Here is a 23,313-nt window from a genome sequence, read left to right on the forward strand (position 1 = left end):
GGGGAGAAAAAGAAAAAACTGAAAAAAAAATCCCATTTGTAATCATTTTAATGACCAGGTTGCATCTCTACAGTTTATATTTATTGCATTAAACACATTTTAATTCATACTGTAGCTGAGGCTAAACCTGGCAAAACTTATGAAAATCTTAAGAAGAATTGCAATGCACACAAATTGTCTGCTAAATAGTTAGTTAAATAACCGTCATAAAGGGCAAGGTTAGACCACAGTATCCTAGGCTACTATTGATCACAAATTGAAAGGAAAGAAATAAATTATGCAATAATTTTGCATTTACTGGAACTGGGGGTAGGCTACTAGCCTACTTTGATATAGCCAACAGTAGGGCCTATCTATGAATTTAAAGTCACTCTATGTGTTTTACATGTTTGATTGTGGTAGCCTGAAATTTCACAGTAGCCAGGATTGTAACCCCACACACTCACTTAGTGTAAACCCCCACACTCACATAAGGCGGAGGAGGTAAATTAGGAGGGTTTCTTGGTGTTTTAAGGAGGGTTTCAAGGGTTTCTTGGTGTTTTAAGCCCCCAACGTTGTCTTCAAGGCAGCGCTGCCTAAAAGGCGCTAGGGTTAGGCGGGGGTAGCGCTGCCTGGAAGACGACATTGGGGGCTCAAAACACCACTGAGCATTCCAAGGGCCCTACACTGACAGGGGGCCATCATATCACATTATTATTAGGGGGTGGCAATATTATATTATCTTTCAAGGTGCTGCTGGCAGGATGCAATGAGGAGTCTTCTGCCCTCCCTCTGCCCACAGATGACAGCACACACACACACACCGACAGAGACACACAATTCTCATTTATTATATGTACAACTGTTAAGATTATTAAGTGTTCATAGAAATATCTGCTGTTTTTACTATTTTCACCTGATCAGACAGACATACAATCATTGCACCATTCATGGAAATTGAACAAAACAGGAGTGTTAAATTGTGCACTCCTCCACACTGTCACGACATCCACCAACCCTCTCTGGAATGATCCGATAGCGGCAGCAGACCAACCCCATGGTAGAACATTAACAGAGCCATGGTTGTCATAGTGAAATAACCGGTGTAAATTGAATTTAAGGCAGTGACATCATCTCCCGTGGAGACTATATATAGTCTGCATCTCAACTGATACTCAGTCAATTTGAGCTGTGGATTTCTGTGGAACTAGTATTCGTCTTTGCTTGAGAGGACACAGTGTAATTTTGTCGGAGACTGTTTTCAAGGCTGCGGTAGCCTTTCCTGTTGAACCATGTGTACTGGTAGCTGTGCTAAGTGCCTGGGCATCACTCTCATCCCCCTGGCCATCCTGTGTCTGCTCTGCAACATCTTGCTCTTTTTCCCCGGAGGCCTTGTCGCTGACCACAATGACCACATCACAGAAGAGGTGTGGTACTTTGGAGGGATCTTCGGCTCTGGCGTTTTGGTGAGAGAATTATTGATGGACAAATATTGTATCACTATATGGAATTAATTGATAATACAAGGGAAATGTACTTAGTCTCTTAGACTTAATCTGACTGATTGAACAGGGAGATGTATATGGGTTAGAAAAAAAAGACAACTACTGTATACTAAAGCAAAATGTCTTAGCCTATATGTCTAGGTGTGTCTGTAAATGATTTGCATATTATCTTTATTTAGATGTAGGTAAATGTACATGAAATGTCGGATTATTAAGAACAAATTAATTTGAAATAATCTATAATAATACAATCACCACATTCTTTAGGTCATTTTGAAAAGAAGGTTTGCTACATGGGGACAAACAATTAGACATTTACAAATAACTATAAGGTTAAGTAAATGTAATTTCCCGAATGTACACTATTACTTGGAACATTTTAAACAGTTCTAAATGTGAAGGTCTGAAGTTAAAATGTGTAAAATGATTAAAAAATATATATAAAAAACAGTCCTGAAATGTTTCCCATGAAAAGAAAACACACCAGCATATTCACACATATGTGCAGTTCATCTAAATCACCTTAACTGAACAGCTTTCAATGTGCTATGTTGTGTGTAACTCTTAATGTCCCCAATATCCAGATGATTTTTCCAGCTCTAGTCTTCTTGGGTCTGAAGAACAATGACTGCTGTGGCTGCTGTGGAAATGAAAGTTGTGGCAAGAGGTTTGCGGTAAGAGACTACCAGTTGCTCTCTCAAATAAACATCCACAACCAGCAAAAACAAAGATATTACACATAAACACTAATAGAAACTCTAAGCAATATGGGTATATAACTATATAATTTCCCATAATTTTCTCTATATAACTATATCATTTCCTATAATTTCTCTCAAAGTAAATATTTTTGTTCCATTGTCAGTGGCATATTATGGCTAAATGTTTGATTGAAAATCACATGAAAATCAGATCAAATATCTCCAATCTCTTCAATTGTTTTTCATCCTTGCTCTCTTTCAGATGTTCACCTCGATCATATTTGCTGCTATTGGTGTAGTAGGAGCTGGTTATTCCGTCATCATCTCTGCAGTCGCCATCAACAGGGGACCCATATGCCAAATTGAAAATGGCACCTGGGCATACCCATTTAATGAGGGGTAAGGGGCACATCACTTTTACCACTATAGAATAAAAACACTGTTACTACATCGCACACTGGATTTAGGTCAATTAATTATGAAGATGTATAGGCCCACGTTTGACTCAAATAAGACACATCCTTGACTCTTGTTGTTATTCTAATGCTGAGCAGTTTTATTACCTCTGATTTGATTGTATTTTCAGTATAAGATTGAAGCATACAGTATTTATGCAGAATTCAAACATCAGTATGTCCTACCTGGAAAATAAAAGTACAAGAGTAATATCCATGTTGCAGTAACCTATAGACCTACAGGCATATGTGTGCTGCTTTGCTCCAAGAGTCTTATCCCTCTGTGGCCTGTGGGCTTTTGTAGAAACTACCTGTCGAACCACGACCTCTGGATTCAGTGTCAGAAGCCGGATGACATTGTACCCTGGCATCTGACCCTCTTCTCCATGCTGCTGGCCATGGGTCTGGTGCAGGTCGCCCTCTGCGGCTTCCAGGCCATCAACGGCATCATTGGCACCATCTGTGGGGACTGCTGTGGATGTTGTGGGGTGAGAGCACACACACACACAGAGATATATATATCTCTCTCTCTCTCTATAGAGAGAGAGGAGAGAGACTCTTGCATACGTGGGGCACACAGGAACTAAGCACTTAATGGCAGACACAAATGTAAAGGAAATAAGTTATATTTAAATATTTAACATTTTCTTATATTGTATCTGTGCTACTTCAATTATTATTTAATAATAGATACTAATATTTGTCAGTTTTGTATTTTGTCGAACTTTTTCAATATTATAATAATGTATATGTTTATCTGAACTGTTTTTTTGTTGTGTGTTTTTGTTTTCCAGAGTAGTGAAGGTGCCTGAAGGATCAACAACTGAGAAGTAGCATCAGTCCTAGAGTTGTGTTTTACTCATGTATTTATAATGTTTAACTGTGCTTTTTTAAAACTGACTTTTTTGTAACTGATTCCTATATTTTGCCTGATGGAAAATCGTATGATGGCAAAAGGGGCCAAAACCCTGCTCTTTCACTCGTAAATATTTATTTTTGCACATTTAAACAGTTTGGGCTTCAAGAGCTATTAGAGGTTTTACTTCCTCTTCTAAATCACAAACTTCTCACCTATCATCAATTTCAAAGGAAACATAAACATTCAACATTACACTGTACATTGTAGAGCTATGACGCATATCATTTTCAGTAACATTTTTGTAAAACGAATTCCAATCATTTAAGTCACTGACTTTGTTTTCCTCAAGAACTTGTAAAATATTTCACAACCTTTTGATAATGTGGTGGCAACTTGTATTTACCAGCCTTACCTGTTCCTCTCACCAGAGTGAGATGTGTTCTCGTATCTTGCTCCTCCTCATTTGCTTTGAGGGCTTATGCAACTTTACAGCCGTGCTGTTCTCATTAATAGACAGACATTGTTTGCTTCCTCTACTTTGAGTAAACACTGTTTCCCCAAGCTGTTTCTGTGGTGCTTTTGTCATGGAGTTTTATAGGGGCCATTTATGGTCTAGTTCTGTTCTGCCTTATGGCACATGATGTCCATGGCCAACTGACCAGCCATAATCAGCTTAGAGCTATTTACATAGCCATGGCAGGACAAGAGCATCTGTGCTCAGGTATCAAGTGAGCATCTCATTGCTTGATGGGTGTGGATCAACCTGCTTTGTGATGCCTTGTGTTTTTACTGTTTTGAGAGAGTTTCATTTTTTTTAAAGAAGAGAGCAAGTAAGCCAACACACCAGCTAACAAACATTTTCACAAAGATTCACAATTTCTGTTGTTCTTATTGAGAGTATTGTAATGGGCCGGGGTCTGTCCATACATCTGTGTGTGTCTTTAACAGTACATCAATCAAATGTTTATAAAGACGGACAGAGGGTGACCATATCTCGGCCCTCTCGGATGCAAATCTGGCTCAGACAGCAGATGCTGCAATTTGGTTTCACTTTGATTAATATGATCTAACAAGGCAGAGTGTGCAGATGCCCGACTGTTCTTGTTTGTACCTGTTCATAAATATTGGGGGTAAATATGCATGGATGGATTACTGGACGGGCCTACCGGGCCCAGGCCCAGGGGCCCAAGGGGTCAGGGGGCCCTGAAGCCCAAGCCTTTGCCTGGAATCATTGCCTCAATATCAACAAATCAGGATGTACTGTAGGCTATGAATCTGATTGAATTTAGTATTGGCCATCCCCAAAATGCACCAGAATACAGGAAATCAAACAAATTAAAAATTTTCTGGGGGAGGACCCCCAAACCCCCCCTCCCACATATACGACAATTAGCGGGGGGCCCTTAGCCTAATACATCTGGGCCCAGGGGCCCGAAAGTTAATAATCCGCCCATGTAAATATGTGATCTATTATTGTGTATCTCCATTCAGATCACTCACTGTCGTGTTATAGCAGGGTGCGGTCCCCAAGGGAGGCTAATGAGAGATGAAACTGCATTTGTCCTCATGTGACTCTAGCTTGGAAGAGTTAAGGCCATGTCTGGCTACACGAAGCTAATGTGACCCTGCTCCAGAAACAAGTTGCACATGTTACCTGGGAAACAGTAGGCTACTGCTGTGTGCAATCACCGTGCCCACCAGCAAAGAATCTTTTCCCACCAGTGCTTCACCAACATGAGAATATATTTCAGTGTGTATCTGCTTAGAAAATAGCCGTCTCTCATTTTACATTGATATTTCTACATGTGGCAAATACATGTATTTGTACAGTGTACATTCAGTATATTACATTTACTTAACCTTATAGTTAGTATTTGTAAATGTCTATTTGTTGGTCTCCATGTAGCAAACCTTCTTTTCACGACCTAAAGAATATGGTGATTATTATAGATTCTAATAATTGTTATACTTTTTACTTTCAAATTAATTTCTTCTTAATAATCCATGTCAATATCTAGTAGGCTAACAACATGTAGGCTAAATAAGAACATTTGGTTATTTTGTCCCTTTTGGGAGCTATAGGCTAACTGGTGTAACCCACTTCCAGTTAATTATGCTAAGCTACGCTAACAGTGAGGGATGTCAGACTGAGTTATTGCACATACCGAGAAGAGAAGGGGATGTATCCTCTTATCTAACTATGGGGTAGATGCATTTTTTACAGTCTATGGGTAGATGCCAATAAGCAAATTTCCCAACAATTGTGGCATTTTCCTTTAAAGGGACACCAGGCAACGTTTTCGTGTTAATCATCTTCGTAAGTTGGTATATGGTTAAATGACTCATTACAGGGCGAATGAAGACTCTCTCGCCCGCCCCTACTGCCTGTAAGAAGAATATCCCACTTGCAAGTTCGGTGTAGCCTATCCTACCCGCCGACCGAAGCAGGATCAGTTTACATCCTGCATACAGCACAGAGGCAGGCTAACGAGCGATTGTTGCAAACGTGTGTATAATGGCAGAGCCAGTGAAGAAGCAGCGAAAACCCTTGACGGAAGATGCAAAGAAAAGGAAAAAAGCTTCAGACCGAGCGAGGGGGAGTTTCGTAGAGAAAAGCATCAAGCTTGCTTGGTGTCCCTTTAAGAGACATTGTCATACTGACCTCTACTGGTCAGGTTGTTTCTAACTGGGATTGTAGTCAGGTAGAATTGTACAAGCCCACAGCTCATTCAGAGCCTGAATGTGTATAATGACATCTTGAGATGACCATATGTTTTCATACCTGAGAAACAGAACATTGACCATTTAGTAAACAACTAAACAAATCCACCCACTTACAGATATACACATAGTGTAGTAGGAGACTGTGTAATTCAGCTGAGAAAAAGTAGTTTTGGCCAATCGGCATTTTCTATTAGAGCTGCAAATGAGTGGAACACAATACCATCCTATATTAGAGAAATGAAAACATACATAAATCCAATCTAAAGAAGTGGCTAATCAGCAACCAGACCTATCAACATACACAAAACAAACACATACCACACTGCTATCTGGTGACTGCATACTTACCATTCCTGCCCCCTGCTCTCTTTTCTTTCCTTCATTTTATTATTGTGGGTTAAGTTTATTTTCATTTTTTTGTGATATTTCCATAATACGTTTTATGTGCAAAGTGTCATTTTATCTTTTAGGTCTACAATGATGTGTAGAGTTTGGCCTGTTTGCACATCTGGCTTGTTAACATCGGCCCATGGACAACAGATGCAATCTGGCCATTTAGGCTAATTCTGGTGCATTTACATTTTTATGTGCATTAATATGTACTGTCCATGTCTAAATACACCCTGAATAAATCAACACGGAAATAACTCAACATAAGTGGTGCAGAACCATTTTTTATTTGATTTTTTAACAAGTTACAAGACATTTTAGTTTCAGAGACCTCTTGATGAGGTGACATTGTTCATGAACTTCACACTGCCTTATCCTGGATACAGTAAACTGCAGTCTAGTTTATGTGTGTGTGTATGGATGTGTGAGTGTGTGTGAGAGAGAGTGTGTGATTGCAGAGCTCTAGCATGCCTTCAACATCCACATACCCCGTTATTCTACTCTTTAGAAAATAAAAAAGTACTCCCTATGTGTGTGTAGCAGAATGTTGCACTATGCAGAATTGCATTGTGTGAATGCTACACATACCAGTATATCTCTGCATTGTGTGAATGCTACACATACCAGTATATCATGTTTTTTTACCCAAAGTGGCATCCCCATCACTGCAGCATTTTTACTTTAATTTATATATATAAATATATATACACACCGGTATATATAAATGTATATATATATTTATATATAAATAAACTGAAGCACAAGTGTATCTCTCAGTACAGCAATAGTCGTATTCATTCTTTTAAGCTTGACCTGTCCTCTGCCTCTCTTATCTTCTCTGCCATGTGTGTTACTCTGCAATGCCCACAGTGACAACTCTAGCATGACCTTGTTCTGGAATAACATTTTAATACATATCTAATACAAATGAAGAAAAAAAAAACAATGCCATTTTTTTTTTAAAGAAAAGCCTTTTGAATTGTTTAAGAGCTTGTTAGGAAAAGCACTTTCCTAAAAGCAGCTCTTGCTTCAGCCCTGTTCATAGGGTGGCCCCTTAAGTGTTGAAGGGGGAGCGGTAGACCCCACTTTTGAACCCCAGAGCATAGTCCACAAAACAGGGCGTCATCAATCCCAAGTGGCTGTCCTGTCCTCCGTAGAGATATAGGAGGACCAGCACGACCTTAGGCATCCATTATGTTCACAAGCTCAGACCCAGCATTGAGCCAATCAGTCCTAAACGTGTGAAGGACGTCATGAGCCGTTTTGGTAAGTGTGTGTTTGTGTGTCTCCGAGTGTGAGTGTGTGTCGTGTGTGTGACCTCACATCTATGTCCTCTTTGCTCATTTATCACACCTCGTGCTGTCATTTTAGTGTGTATGTGTGTGAGAGTGTGTGTCTTCACCCGCTCCGCCCCGAAACATCCCATAATGTAATCCCCGATACAGTTAAGTCACCATACAGAATGGTGCAATAGTCCACCAAGGTTAGGAATAGCATATATCTCATTCAACATGCAAGTACAAATGAATTTAGACAAATGTAGAAAAGAAATATCAAACTGGATTTAACACCACCACAGAGAGGAAGACTAGATTGTGTTGTTCGCTTCGATGTGATTATCCAGTTTGAAAACAGAAACAAACAAAAAAAATCAATCAGTCCCATTGAACCGCTGACACAATTACCTCGGGTATACAAAATACTATCTTTGTCTATTCCCTGCAGGTATTAGAACACTCTTGCTCTCCTCTGAGAAGCACATCACCCGACTTTCTGAGACCAAATTTAGAAAACAACAAGGATCAGACGGGTCAATTTGCTTCTATAAAGGATTATCAAAGCCACACATTCAACCAGAACCAAAACAAAAGGTAGGAACTAAAAATGATGATCTAGATGATCTAACTTCAATACCCACTTCATCAGATATCTTGAATCCCTTGCTGATTTGTAGTGCTTTGAAATTTTAATTTCATTTAAAAAATAAAAAAAAACCTACTAAAATCTCTCTCTAAAAATTAATCATAGCTCTTGATAAATACTAAAAATGCTAACTCTATATTAAAAGTCATAAATGCACCAGATGCAAGAAACTCATCTAGGCTATTTTACAGTATATAAAAAAGAATACTGTAAGCAGTATAAAAGAACTTGATACAAAACTTATGTCTACAAATTGCATTTCAGAGACATGGAGCTTTAGTGATAGAAAAGCTAAATCAGCTTAGAACAGTTATGCTGACAAAATATTGCTTCTTTAGAAGTTTAGCTGAATAAAAATTCACCTTTTAAAGCTTTTATAGTAACATGGCACACAGTAGAAAAATGATTTGGTATTTTTCTGAGAAGTATGCAAAAAAGAGGCAACACTTTTTAAAATGTTCTGGTGCCCTAATTCTTTACGCACTCACCAATGTGGATACTGTGTGTATAGCCACTGAACAAATGAATTGCTGAATGACATAAACACAAACACACACACACACACACACACAAAAACACACACACACACACACACATCACATTTTTTAAACAAGCCACCATGGTCTAAATGCGCGATCATGGAGTCCCAGCGTGTGGAGTATTTCATGCACAGTATTCACATAAGCACTACAAAGTAAGAGGTTGGCCACTGTTAACTAAAGTGTAACCAAAACACAAAGAAGAAAGAAAAAATACTTTGTTCATAAGGCTGCATTGTTGTTCGAGGGAAGCCCTAAGGCCTCAAAGACTTCAGAGTTTAATCAGACGCTGAATTGGGGTGTTGCTGGATCAGGCGTGGGCTTCCATTTTACTGTATACTGTGGCTCCATCTACTGGCTGTGTGTGTCCCTGCTCCTGGTTTCAAAATACAGCTCGGGAAGACCTACAGGCGGCCCTTTCCCCATTGCCATGCTGTCTCACCCCTACACAGAAACAGGAATGCTATAGATTTCCTTTTATTCTAAATACGGCGTGCTAAAAATGCTATCTCCAACGTTATATAAAACGATAACTTTGTTCCATTTTCTTGGTGAGCCATGACTGGACATGTTCAGCTTTGTTCTTGGCGTGATGAGGGACCTTTGGTTAGTGTCTGCATTCAGCTCAGAATTCAGAGGGATTTCACTGTGACATGGTAGCTATTCGCGGAAGAATAATCAATGAGTTAATGACAACAATGCTTTTACACGCGAGTAAAAACCTTGGAGGAGAAGAGTTCACAGATTTTTACATAATAAGAAAGGTAGCAAAATAAAGTCTTTTTAGTGTGTGTTGACGGTCTGACTTCCTTGCCGTTTTAAAGCCAGGTGAGGAAAGGCTCGCTCTTGTTGAGAACCGACTCCACATCAAGGATGGGCATGAGGTCGGCCCCCTCCAGGGTGCCCAGGTCTACGTTGGTGCCCGGCAGGGAGTCCAGGAAGTCGGGGAAGCGGCTCTGCTGTGGAACATTCATGTTGCCCTGAGCCAGATTTTCTCCTGTTGAGAGAGAGAAAAAGAGAGGGAAAAAACAGGAACTTATTTATGGTGTTCATAAATGAAATGTTGCATACATGTCCTTGTGCTTCAGTCCCGGCGGCATGGGGGGGCTTTGGGGGGCCAGGCCCGTCCTGGAAGTCATCCGTGCCCGCCCTGAACGAGTTTGGCTGCTCCAACCAACCCCAATCCCATAGATTGATTTTGAACACTTATTAAATGTAGGCCTAGCCTATACGTTTGTCAATCTAGCAAGTAGCAAATAAAACTGGTAAAATCTGTATTATTCCGTAGCTAATCAATCAGGAACATTAGGTAAGCCCATCACCTAAATGGAGAGGAGGTTACGTGGCGCAGTCTACTTCACTTCTGCACTAACCCCTGTCATCCGATGACAAATACAGCTTATCGGCTCGCAGGTAGGCTATATCTCATATCGTAGTTAGTAGAAGTATGCCTAGTAGTTTCTGGGTTTGTTTGATAGCGTTAACCTTTACAGTTTTTTTCTTCTGACCTAGTCGGAGAACAGGGAGCTTACCACTCCAGGGCCGAAGTTATCCGTAACTTCGGGGCTAACTCCCTAACACTCTATCTGAAAGTGGTTAGCAAATGAACGAGGATTTTGGTTTTATCTGCGGATTTATTTTTGCATTATTTTGAATATGACTAGCTCCAGTCTCAACAGCACGTCTACTTTTTCCACACGCATCTCAGTTCTAACACACATATCCCCTCTCGCTTTCTGTCTCTCCATCCCTGCGCACAGGGCTCTCTTAAAGGAGCTGCACCATTTTACAACAATTGCATCTACATTTTCATATTGGAATGTTTTGTCAAGTGTAAGCTTAAACTACCGTGATCAATTTAAGTTCCAGTGCCTCCCCTGGAAAGGTGTAATGCCCGTCCGTGAATTTGTGTCTGCCGCCGGGTCTGTTGTGCTTATGGGGACAAATGTGTATTTGGTCAGGTAAGTTTGGTTCTGGTAAGTTTGGAACATTTTGTGTCAGATACTGCCCCTCTTCAGTTTTATTTTTATTCTTTTATTCTAATATCCACTGTTCAAATAGTATTGAAAATACCCAACTAATATTTGCCTTTCTGCTGTAAAACAAACTTTTGTGGCTATCCAGGCTTTTTCAAGACATTGGGTGATTTAATCTACCAGAAACTGTCCTGTACACATGACTTCAAGACAAGCTGTACAAAGTGGTTGTACTTTCAAAATGTTCCCTTGGCTCTAATATTTGGGATTTCTGCATCATATTGATTCATCTTCCACAAGAAGAAAAAGGGAGGATGTAAGAAACAGTTGAATTGACATGGAATAGCCCAATAGTGTACAGAGTGTTTTAATGACACTGAGCCAAGATGAACTGTCTGGCGGTTATAAACCACGATCAATACCTGTGTCCATGTCCTCCATGTTGTTAAGGAAGTCCTCTGGAGTGGTGGGGCAGTTGGTGTAGCAGTTGAGGCCGAGGCCACTGTCCGTGCTCTGCTCCCTGGAGTGGTAGGGTCCACTGTGGTGGGGGCACACAGACAACCATGAGGCAAAGCCAAAGACTCACAGCTTACACGTGCTTACTTGTTTACTTGTTTATATTTAGAAAATATTCAACAACAACTTATTCAACAACAAAGTTCTACAACTTAAAGAGCTGTAATATGCCTATGTATGCCTATCCACTTGATGTGGATCCATCACACGGTGTCACTACTTCCTCATTATATTCCCATAAATCACAGCTGTCCTGGTAACGGTCTCATTGAAGTAGATTATGGAAGAACTAAGTACTCTCTTAAGACACAAAATCTTTTGTCCCCCCTCTCTGAGCAGCTGCTCCATCTACCCAAGCACAGGCCGCCTCCTGTGTCTCGTTGCTCTTCGCTGAATAGGTGCGAAACACTGAGCCTCCTGTTCTGCCGTGCTTTGAGGGTTAGAAGGGCAAACGCTGTGGCCACTGGAGCGGAACGTGCCCGACACCGCGGGGTCACGACACCCGGCTCTGCCCCGCCGCTCATGAATAGGCTGGCATGAAAAGGTGCGCTGTGGCACGGTGGCGGGCAGCGGGCATGGACCCGAGGCGGCTCAGAGGTGTAAATTGAGAAGGAGTGGCAGCTGTTTACAGCCAAGAGCTGACCAGAGTGGCCCTCTGAAGCACAGGGGTCTGCATTCACAGGCCGGGGCTAATAAGCTGCTTTACGGGAATCTCAACACCATGACTGGATTTCGCCAGTTTCGACTGTGCGCCGGCCAAGGGAGGCCTGGATTAGTTTCATTAATGCCAGCCTTTTCCCATATCTCCACGACCGCCTTCACCTCACCTACACACACACACACACACACACACACACACAAACACACACACACAACACACACACACACCTCCCTTCTAAATCAAATAGCCATGGCGAGTTAACACAGCCCAACAGAGAGCCTTTGAAAGCAGGGAGGATGGCAGCCTTCTGACGCTGGTTAAATGAGCCGACACAGAGAAGCTGGCTGTTTGATGGCCAAGGTGGTCACCCAGCTGTGTGCTGCCAGACTGGCTGCACTTCAGAGTGCAAGTTAAACACAGAGGACACACTTCATGTATCAGCGGAGAGGATAAAGAAACTATTGGAGGACAGATAACAGTGAGACAGAGAAGGAGATGGACAGAGAACAGACACAGATATGAGAACACCAACATGATGATGATGAGCAAGATGAGCGTGTCAAGGAGTGCTTGGCCTCAGAACAGACAGCAGGACGAGACCGAGAAAAAGAAAAAGAGAAAGAGAGAGAATAAGAGAGGTCGTGAGAAAGACAGCATATGCACATTAGGAACTTGCCTGTTGAGAAAGGGGTCCGATCCGCTGGTTGGCATGGTGCCCTGGTTCATGGGCGCTGGGTTGACGGCTGGTGGCACTGAGGCCATGTTCTCTGACTCCATGGGCAGCTGTCTGCACAGCGCCACCTCCTGGGGGAAACGCACAACACTGAAATACTACATCTGCACAAAGGAGTGGTGCAGGCTTTTCTTTCCCTAATTAAGACACTTTGTGCTACAGGACAGAACATGATCATGTGCTACGGTACATCTTAGAACATCCTCATGTGCTGTTGTATATCTTAGAACATGATCATGTGCTACGGTATATCTTAGAACATCCTCATGTGCTGTTGTATATCTTAGAACATGATCATGTGCTACGGTATATCTTAGAACATCCTCATGTGCTGTTGTATATCTTAGAACATGATCATGTGCTACGGTATATCTTAGAACATCCTCATGTGCTGTTGTATATCTTAGATATACTGTAGCACATGATCATGTTCTAAGAGTTCCAGTAGCTGCTATGACAGTTGAATGACTCATTCTTGCAAGGTACAATCACATGAGCCACAGAGCTATTGTATTTCATCTGTTTCTGTATTTTCACTTCAAGCTAAAATTAGAAGTATACAGAAATACACTGAATTATATATAATCACAGCACAAACACAGCACACTGAATCACATATGCCACAAGAAGAAAAAGAAGTTGAATCTTCTAATGACACAACTTGACATCTTTGATGTCCAAATCCCACAGAAAAACACAGCTGACCAACAGTGGGATGTGGCACCTGCCCGTGTGGGGGATTTTTTAAGCTGGCCTTATGAGCCCGCTCAGATACAGGTGTGCGCTTGTCTTCTACACAACAGGAAATTTAATCCACCCCCCACCCCCCGCCCCCCGCCCCCCGGGCTCCTTTTCTAGAGGCAGGCTCTGCGCTGGTGCACCAAACAGGTCCGACTCTATTGTGTGTGTGTGTCCACTAAGCTAAAAAGCTAAAAGAGTTCAGAGAGAAAGGCAGTCCCTGTGCCCCCGACACTGTTCCTTTTTACTTTCTGTCTAAGTGAGACATGCGAGCAAAATGGCTGCCCTTCAGGCCGTGCCAGGTTACAATTCTCGGTCAGTACAAAAGCGAGTGAGAACAAAAAAAAAAAAATCTCCGATATCGCTCGCTTTCAGAGGTATGGCAGAGGGCTTTTGATACAGGGGGGATTCCCCGCGTGTACAAATCAAGAAGGTGTCTGTTCCCTTTGTTTTGCTCGACCACCAGTGCATGTAGTTGAAGTTTGATTCTCCACTCGGCCTGTCAGCACGGAGCTGGCGCCCTTTAGACAAGGGTTCAGGGTGGTGAGGTCATCACTCCTCCTGCTCCAAAAGGGAGTGGCCTTACAGATCAACAGCTGCAGGGGAGTGGGAGCAGGAGAGTGGTGGAGGAGTGTAGTCAGAGAAAGGGAGAGAGAGAGAAAGAGATAGATAGATAGATAGATAGATAGATAGATAGATAGATAGATAGATAGATACATAGATAAAGAGATACATAGATAGAGAGATAGATAGATAGAGAGAGAGAGAGGGAGAGAGATAGAGAGGGAGATGGAAATCTTGTGCTGCCAAAAACACATCACTGACTCATCAGTTTCAGTCAAGCTCAGAAAAGTAACACAGCTGCCTTTCAGGTCCCTGGGGCGGGCGAGCTGCTCTCTGCTCTCTCTGCAGAGTTTTTCACCCCTCCTCTGCGCGCTTTGGGAGACTGGGAGATGGGAGCCCGAGAAGAGTGCAGGCAGATTTCGCAGCAAGATAAACATCTCCTGGGTGAGGTAACGGCCTGGACAGCAGCGAGCGGACGGAGGCCCGTCCTGTAAACACCGTCTGCTCGCATCTTGCCGAGAACAGGGATTCACAGCTCCTCAGTATAAACACGAACGCCATAAATCTTGCTCTTTTTTTAGCGAATTCTCCCCGCCGCTGTGAGGTTCATTCGGCCAACATTAACAGGTGTGGCTGGCCACAAAAAAAAAAAAAAAAAACAATACTGCCCTGCTGCCACCAGGGGCTGCTCAAGGGCATTGAAGCCCTTTCCAAAACGCCACATAAACAATGTTTTTCAGCCTCACTCAGGGATATAGATAGGTGTGACTTCAGATTGTGTGGTTACGGGCCAGAGACTGATTGCGCTCCAAGAGATCATGGCCTTTTCCAGGGGGAGGGCTGCCGGGAATCGCTTTTTGTCACAGGGCTGGTGAGCCATTAACGATTCAGCGTTCTTATGTGAGGAAGAAGTTGATGAGTAATTGGCTATTCTAATTGGGCCAATGGTGTAGTGGAGAGTAAACAGTGTGTGTGTGTGTGTGTGTGTGTGTGTGTGTGTGTGTGTGTGTGTGTGTGTGTGTGTGTGTGTTTTCTTGCAGCAGGATCCCGACAGGATGCCTGGGAGCACAGCGGAGAGAGCATTGTCTTTCGGACTCACAGCTACAAAAGGGAAGTGCTGTCTGTCCAAACAAAAGCATGTTGGTCATATACTTTTATTAGGTGTGAGGACAGCCTCTGTCCTGTGGGAGAGAATGGGAATGATGAACAAAACCCATACACAGACTCACACGGGCCACATGTTCCGCTGACACATAGGGATTCATGACCTAGTTGTTTGTCTGTTCATGTTTTGAGCTTCTGGTGACTGCCATGGTTTCTGTGCTTATGTATGTGTGTTGTGACTATGTGTGTGTGTGTGTGTGTGTGTGTGTGTGTGTGTGTGTGCGCATTTCTCGGGTGCGATCCCTCACCTGTCTCATCAGCTCCTCCTGTCTCCTCTGGATGCGCTCGCGCTCCAGCTGGATCCGCTGCAGTCGTATCTTTTGCTGGTGCTGGGCGCTCATGGAGTTGGGCAGTGCCATCATGCCTGCCTGGGAGCCCTGCTGCTGGGCCATGGCGCCGGGCGAGCCCATGCTCTGGGCCTGAACCACCTGCTGCTGCTGCTGCTGTTGCTGCTGTTGTTGCTGCTGTTGCTGCTGCGCATGCTGAAGGTGTTGCTGGTGGTGGTGGGACATCACTGTGAGAAAGGAGACACAGAAGTGGGGATGTTTAGACTGACAGTGCAGACGCAAACAAGGTCAGGCTGAAAGGGGGAGACTAGAAAATATGAGCGGACAGCTCATACTTGTGTTCATTTGAACAAATCACAGCCATTTGACTATATAAGGCAGTTCCATCCTTCCAGGCACCCCACTCTGTTCACTGAGGACACCCATGGGGGGCTATAAATACGCTAAAGTTCGCTAAAGTTGACAGAGAGAGCGAGGGAGTACAGAGAGAGAGAGAGTGAATGTGTGTGTGTGGGAGAGAGAGAGAGAGAGAGAGAGAGAGAAATGGCTTTGGACCTCACATTAGGAGACGGTCCACATGTTGGGTAATAACATCTATTTTGTACAGTGATGACACTCGTGTCCAAGAAAACGGCATGAGGGATCTCAAGCAGATCCAAACATGGCTTCGGAGTGAGCGAGCGAGGTGGGGGGAGGGAAGATAAAGAGAGGGAGAGAAGGGAGAGAAGGGAGAGAAGGGAGAGAAGGAGAGAAGGAGAGAGGGAGAGAGGGAGAGAAGGAGAGAGGGAGAGAAGGGAGAGAGGGAGAGAAGGAGAGAGGGAGAGAAGGAGAGAGGGAGAGAAGGGAGAGAAGGAGAGAAGGGAGAGAGGGAGAGAAGGAGAGAAGGAGAGAGGGAGCAACTGTTTACTGTTAAAATGACACAAAGTTCTCGTTCAGACTTCTCCAGCGTTACCCAATAACTCACTTTCACACAGCATCTCCAAAAGGGAGATGGAGAGACAGAGGAAAAGACCAAAAGAAAGCCATTAAGAGACAGAGAAAGGAAGAGAGAAAGAGAGAAAAAGAGACAGAGAAAAGGAGTCCAGCCAACAAATCAGGATTGGACTGGATCAGTGTGGGTCTGCTCCCACACAAACAGTAGGCCCACATTTCTAAACAGCTCCACAGATGTGAGCAATCCAAGAGGTAAACACAGGCTACGTGAAGGAGCAGCAAGGGGCGCGTGCGCACACACACATGCGCACACACACACACACACGCGCGCACGCACACACACACACACACACACACGCGTGCGCACACACACACACACACGCGTGCGCACACACACACACACGCGTGCGCACACACACACATGTGCACACACACACACACACACACACACGCACGTGCGCATACACACACGCGCGTGCGCATACACACACACACACACACACACACATGTGCACACACACACACACACACACACACACACACACGCGCGCGTGCGCATACACACACGCGCGCGTGCGCATACACACACGCGCGCGTGCGCATACACACACACACACACACACACACACACACACACACACACACACACACACACACACACACACACAGCGTCCTGTGCTACAACCAAACTTCCTTGTGAATCTATAGGGTTCCCTGGGGTAAAACAACTACAAAGAGTCAACAAATAGTCTATTTCCAGTCTCCTTTTTAATCTCCTCATTAAGTTTTGAACTGCTAGAAAATGTTGGACAACCACTTGAACACCCCTATTACATAAATGTTTGCGGTCTTTGAAAGATGGAGGCAAGGTTGGACACTTATTACAAACACACTGCATTAGCTTGAACACCAAAACAAAGCCATAAAACATCGGAGGACGGGGGCAGGGCACAGTGTCGGACTGTTCTGTTTTGTGCAAGGCTGTTCCAATTCAGCACCAACATCATCTTGTTCTAGCCTTTTTCAGAACAGACAGAAAAACACTGCCAGCTCCAAGGACAACAGCCATGTGGTACAGCACACGACATGCTTTGAAATTTGCGACTTGTGTTCCCAGATTTCACATTTGCCGATGCGGGATATTGACTGAAAAACGTTTTTTTTTAAATGGTCACTGAGCATGCATCTCAAGGCAGTCTGCACTACCAGTCCAAAACAAGCGAGCGAGCGTGCGCGTGTGTGCGTGTGTGCGTGTGCGTGTGTGTGTGTGTGTGTGTGTTGTGTTGTGCAACAAAAAGTTCTTGAGAGCGCGAGGGGGAAAAAGGGAAAGATATCCCGTAAAAGCCAGATGTGGAGCTGAGAAGAAGAACGCTTCACAAAACCCAGACAGTGCGTGATGGCTTTAGAGGGAAGGCTATATCCTTATAAATGGTCTCTTGGCAGAACTGCACAGTCACCCCTATACGCTGATGAATCTGGAAGGAGTTTGTTTATAAAGGTATGGATTTCTTAACTGAGGCCTATGAGGCCTCGTGCTTGTACAGGGTTATGACTTGAGAAATTTGCTGAACTTCCTTCCAAAGTCTTTCACCGAATTCTGGCTCTCTCTCTCTCTCTCTTCTTAAATAACTTTTATAGAGATTGGGAAAAACAGGAACAACGGCCAATGTAGTCCCTGGCCCCTCTTCAATATGACACATTTTGAACACAAAAGCTTGCCTTTTGGGCATTGTTAATGTTGCATAATGCACAATGGTTATGGTGGTGAGTATAACCCACTTACTGGCACTTAACCAATCTCCTCATTTCATTAAAGATGGTTATTCCCTGCCATGCCTTTTGTCTTGGCCGCGGTACTCTTTTTCAGCACAGAACTGGGTCTTAAGACTGGTGAGAGAAAAAAAATGTATTGTCTCTCAGACAAACCACCACGCATGTATATTGTTGGTTAATGTCAAATGCAGGTTTACAACCTATTTACTAGGAAGTACCACAAGGCTCAGTTCTTAGACCCATGCTATTGTCACTCTGGTAAATACCAATGTTGGCTGTATACGCTGTATGTCAGCATATTGCCTGTTTCTACATGCTTGTCTTGGTTTTCTTAAAATATTATGCAACGCCATCCACTGGAAAATATTATACTTTTTGGAGAGTCTCTAAAAAAGTTCAAATAATTCCTGATGGTAAAGGCAAAGGAGTGTTTGTGTACATGTGTACCATCTGTATGTGATCACATGAATTAGTAACATGATTTTACCATTAGCAATGATCTCCTTCTTATTTTTATGAGAAACTACTTTAATTTAAAAAGCACTTGCCCTTACTGCAATTTTAGATGAGCACATCCAGTCTTGTTTGGTTCTCACACATCTGCAGGTCTTGTGCAATACCAGCTGCACATATGGAGTGGCATGAACACACACACACACTTGCTCCCACGCATGCACACACACACACACACACACACACACACACAAGGCCCAAGACTTGAGTTCTCAGGGTCCACAGCCAGGTTCACCTGTGTGACCTGGCTCAGCGACTGGAGCAGGTGGAAAGAGCCCTGGGGCGTCCTGTCTGCTTCCCTTGCAAACTTATTGTTCCAGCACATGGTCTGCTGCTGCTGCTTACCGTGGCCCAGATGTGGCACAGCCCGCCCCAGTCTTGGCCTCATATTGGAGCTAGCCTCGAGCCCACCTTGCCCTCACTCCAAACACACACACAGACTCACACACACACACACACACACACACACACACACACACACACACACTTCACCTTCCTCCCAGACTGCCCCGACAGTCTTCCAGCCAGTGCTAGGTGTCACAGTGGCAGCCATGATGGAAACCACATGTTGGGAGTGAGGCCGGAGCACACGCCAGCGCTCCCCTCTCCTCTACGCTTAGTCACGACAACAGGGTGGGGTTAGAAGAGAGAGAAAGAGAGAGAGGGAGAGAGGAAGGGAGGGAGGGAGGGAGAGTGGGAGGGGGAGAGAGAGAGAGAGGGAGAAAAACAGTAGAAGAGAGAAAGGAAAACACAGCACAGGACCAGGGTCAGTGAGCGAGCACTTGCTCGGAGAGAGGGAAGGTGAAAGCGACAGGGGGAACTGATAAGGGTACAGGAAAAGGGGAGAAATGGGGAGAGAAAGAAAACGAGAGAAAAAGAGATAAAGCAAGAGAGAGAGAGAGAATGAGAGTGAGAGAGAGAGAGGGCTATGGGGGAGAAACAGTGAGAACTGAATGAAGCAGGGGGAGCTGCCAACAAAGGCCTTCTTGTTTCGTTTATTTCCCAGAATCAGCGTCAGCTGTCCAACAGGGTCAGCAGGGGGAAAAAAGAGAGGAGGGGGGGGGGGGGTGGACTAAAAATGCTTCCAGTCCCCAAAAATCTGTACCACATTAAATGTCTGTGATGTCCTGTTCCTATCAAGAGCCCTCTTCACACACCAGCAAAACTGTGATTGTGACTTTTGAGTGGGTTAATGTGTGTGACTTTGTAAACATGTGTTTCTGTCCACTAACATTGGAGTGACTAAGAGTGCGTATGAGCATGAGTGTGTCCATATGAGTGATTGGATGAGTCACCTGGGGGAGTATTTGAGGATGTTTAAATACATACAACTTTATGATGGTGTGTGTGTGTGTGTGTGTGTCTGTAGTTTGTGTGCATATGTCATAATAAGTACATGTTGGGTGAGAAAAAGTGGGTGTGATTTTGAGTATGAATATGCATGCGTTCAGTCTAGTGGAAGGAAAAAAAAAAAAAAAAAAAACTCTTCTCACGCACATCGCCCCCCCCCCTTCCCCGTGACCCCCAGACCACTACTACCCCTACACCTCCTCCACTACCACCACCACCACCACCACCACGTGCACATGGGACAGGAGGCAGACAAGCCTAAACAGGCTGGGCCTCACTCTAGAGGGCCTCTATTCAACAAAGACAAAACCAGCACGCTGTTTAAGTGAGCTCATCCACGCATGGTTTTGGTAGAAAACACCCTGCTCCCTTACCGACTACAGCAACTCACTTCAAATCACACACCACTGTCCTCCGTGTTCGTTTCAGAGTAATATACCTGGAAGAGCGTGGTTCGACACTTTCTGAGAGGTCCGACCTCCATACACCTGTGACCTGGGCCTCAATGTGAAATAATAATAATTAAAAAGACGGGTTATCCTAGAGATACCACCAAGACGATACAACAGCTATTGTTTGGGTTTGGGTGGGTGCACACACATTAGAGAAGCCTCGGTGGGTGTTAATTGGTAATGGGTAGTAATTCGGCGTAACTGGATACGTTTTCAGCCCTTTCTCCACATGGGTGAAAGGAGCCCCTCCCTTCCCTGGACCGCCCACATCTCCCACCTGCGGAGAGAGGCCCAAGGGGAGAGATGGGAGGACGGCGGGGCAGTGATGGGGTGCGGTGCCGGGGCTAATCGTGCCCTGCCCATGCCTCTTTTTCAGTGCCGTCGCCCTCTACACCAGCAGGGGAGATCTGGTCAGTCCCCAAGAGCCAGTGGGAGGCCACCGCAGTATTTCAGTGATGGAGAGCTTGCCGGTAACATACGCTCTGATGACCCAAATACCTATATCCCAGATAACACCAGAGGTACAGATATTCATACTAAAGAAAGACTGAAAACAATACTTGCTTACACACACACACACACACACACACACATCAGTAAAAACAAACAAGCACTCAAAAAAATCTGTAAGAAAGCATGCATGCATACATACCATCACCAACCAGGCATTAAGGACACTTTTGGGTACACAAGGTGCCCAGGTGCAAACACAGACACACGCACAATCACACAACAAACACACACACATACACACACATTCACACAAGGTTCACCATGCAAAACCAATTTCAGCAAAGTCAGCAGCAGCACCCCATATCTAGGTATTTCAGGAATGGAGTGGCATTCACAATAGCACTCTCAATTACAAAGGAACTTGGAATTTCGACCACTCTTAAGAGATGGTGTGATCTTAACCAAAGACAAGTCCATCCAACAAAGAGCATTCCCTAGCTTTTTTGCCTTCTTTCTTTCTTTCATTGGCCTGTTTTCAATGCAGATCTCTTTCAAGCATCAACTCTGGTGCACAAGGCCAGGTCCTGGCAGTTAGGCTGGGCCCCCAACATTCCCACAGAGGGCCCCGGAGCACCACCACCTCCGGGTGTTCCGCCACGCTCAGGTGGGGTCACTGGATGTGGACAGAGTTCTGAATGGTGGTAGTGAGGGGTCAAAGGTGACATTCTATGAGATACAGTGTATGTGTGTGTGTGTGTGTGTGTGTGGGTGGGTGGATGTATGTGTGTTTGTGGGTGGGTGTGTGTGTGGGGGGGGGGGGGGGGGGGGGGGGGGGGGGTGTATGTGGGTGTGTGGGAGTGCTCTGATGAGCTGTGTGTGAGAAGAGGTAGGACAGAGGATTGTTTTGGGTGGGCAAATCACCAGGGGGGGTGTCAGGGTTAAGAAGATTGATGATTTGTGATTGGTGTCTTCCAGAATCAATGGGGACGGTGGGGGTGGGGGTGTGATTGGGTGAGGTTGGGGGTGGGAGTGGAGGGGCACCAAAACGGGCGCGGTACGGTTACTGAGGCGGGTATCCACTCGCGGGTCGAGCCAGGAAGTGGTCTGGGCTTTGTGGTCAATGAAGTACGTTTCTCCCTGAGGGGTGACTGCCTGCTCCCAGCCCTCGGGCAGCTGTCCTGTGCAGGCAGCAACAGCACAACACCCACAGATCAGCGCAACAACAACAAAAACAGCCAGGCTAATATCGCTGAGTCATCACTGACTGACACATCAAATAAGCTCAGAGTTCAGTTATGGCTTATTGAGGGGGTTACTGCAGGGAGAGGAAAAATAGGAAGGAGGGGGGAGGGAGTTGAAGGGTTTCGGGGCAGTGGTTGGAGAAAAGGGCAGCTAATGAAACCACTGATTGATTGGCAAACTGGCCACAGCAGGAGACACATCTTTGTCCGTACAAACACCAGCAACAACATAGCCTTCTACGGAAGAGACAAGTTTGAACTGGGAGGAACTGGAAGGGGGGGGAACAAAGATCTACTTAAGTGCACTGCATAGCGAGGGGGGGGGGGGGGGGGGGGCTTACCTACGAGACTTTCAAGATACGAACCCCTCACAAGACACCCAGCAACTGGGTTTAGTGGTTGCTGGCAAAATGTTTACTGTAGGGATACTGTGTCAGCCCCTCGAGCAAAGAAGAAAGGAGGAGAACAAAGCAATGGAAAAATATCCATTAGGACAACAAAGGCAGAGAGAATTCCCTGCTTGACAAGTGTGGGGAGCCTGCCAACATTGTTCTGCTCCGAGAGAGGGAGGGAGGACAGAGAGAGAGAGGGAGGGAGGACAGAGAGGAGAGAGAGAGAGAGAGAGAGAGAGAGAGAGAGAGAGAGAGAGAGAGAGAGAGAGAGAGAGAGGAGAGAGAGAGAGAGAGAGAGAGAGAGAGAGAGAAAGAAAGAAATAAAGAGAGAAAGAGATAGAGAGAGAGAGAGAAAGAGGGAGACAGAGAAAACAGCAGGAGTGTTGGGAGCGTCTGGTCAGTCTTCAGGCCCCCACTGTGTGCAGACAATTATCCGCATTCCCCTCAGGCACTGTCCAGGTCAGCCGTAACTGAACGGCCTGCGAGAAGGAC

General features: G+C 44.7%; 2 protein-coding genes across 2 annotated transcripts; one reads left to right on the forward strand and one right to left on the reverse strand.

Moving 5' to 3' along the window:
- Positions 1-1,146: 1,146 nt before the first annotated feature.
- Positions 1,147-4,060, forward strand: tm4sf4 (transmembrane 4 L six family member 4). The gene is made up of 5 exons (XM_042058107.1): positions 1,147-1,445; positions 2,069-2,158; positions 2,448-2,584; positions 2,945-3,128; positions 3,435-4,060. Exons 1-5 carry the CDS (start codon positions 1,272-1,274, stop codon positions 3,450-3,452), a joined length of 603 nt encoding a protein of 200 aa, XP_041914041.1. The 5' UTR covers positions 1,147-1,271; the 3' UTR covers positions 3,453-4,060.
- Positions 4,061-6,871: 2,811 nt separating this feature from the next.
- On the reverse strand, positions 6,872-22,427 carry wwtr1 (WW domain containing transcription regulator 1). Its single transcript, XM_042056734.1, has 5 exons — positions 22,253-22,427; positions 15,676-15,941; positions 12,905-13,032; positions 11,474-11,589; positions 6,872-10,072 (listed from the first exon to the last, which is right to left on the reverse strand). Coding segments are annotated over exons 1-5 (690 nt in total). The 5' UTR covers positions 22,254-22,427; the 3' UTR covers positions 6,872-9,893.
- Between the last annotated feature and the right edge of the window lie 886 nt (positions 22,428-23,313).

Source organism: Alosa sapidissima, chromosome 12, assembly GCF_018492685.1.
Source record: "Alosa sapidissima isolate fAloSap1 chromosome 12, fAloSap1.pri, whole genome shotgun sequence".
Classification (NCBI taxonomy): Eukaryota; Metazoa; Chordata; class Actinopteri; order Clupeiformes; family Clupeidae; genus Alosa; species Alosa sapidissima.

Coding starts and splice junctions, on each gene's coding strand:
- tm4sf4 (XM_042058107.1), top strand. CDS start 1,272: ATGTGTACTGGTAGCTGTGCTAAGTGCCTGGGCATCACTCTCATCCCC. Junction 2,159..2,447: donor GTTGTGGCAAGAGGTTTGCG/GTAAGAGACTAC, acceptor GCTCTCTTTCAG/ATGTTCACCTCGATCATATT. Junction 2,585..2,944: donor GCATACCCATTTAATGAGGG/GTAAGGGGCACA, acceptor GGGCTTTTGTAG/AAACTACCTGTCGAACCACG.
- wwtr1 (XM_042056734.1), bottom strand. Junction 11,590..12,904: donor TCGGACCCCTTTCTCAACAG/GCAAGTTCCTAA, acceptor CCCCCACCACAG/TGGACCCTACCACTCCAGGG. Junction 10,073..11,473: donor CATGGAGGACATGGACACAG/GTATTGATCGTG, acceptor CTCTCTCAACAG/GAGAAAATCTGGCTCAGGGC.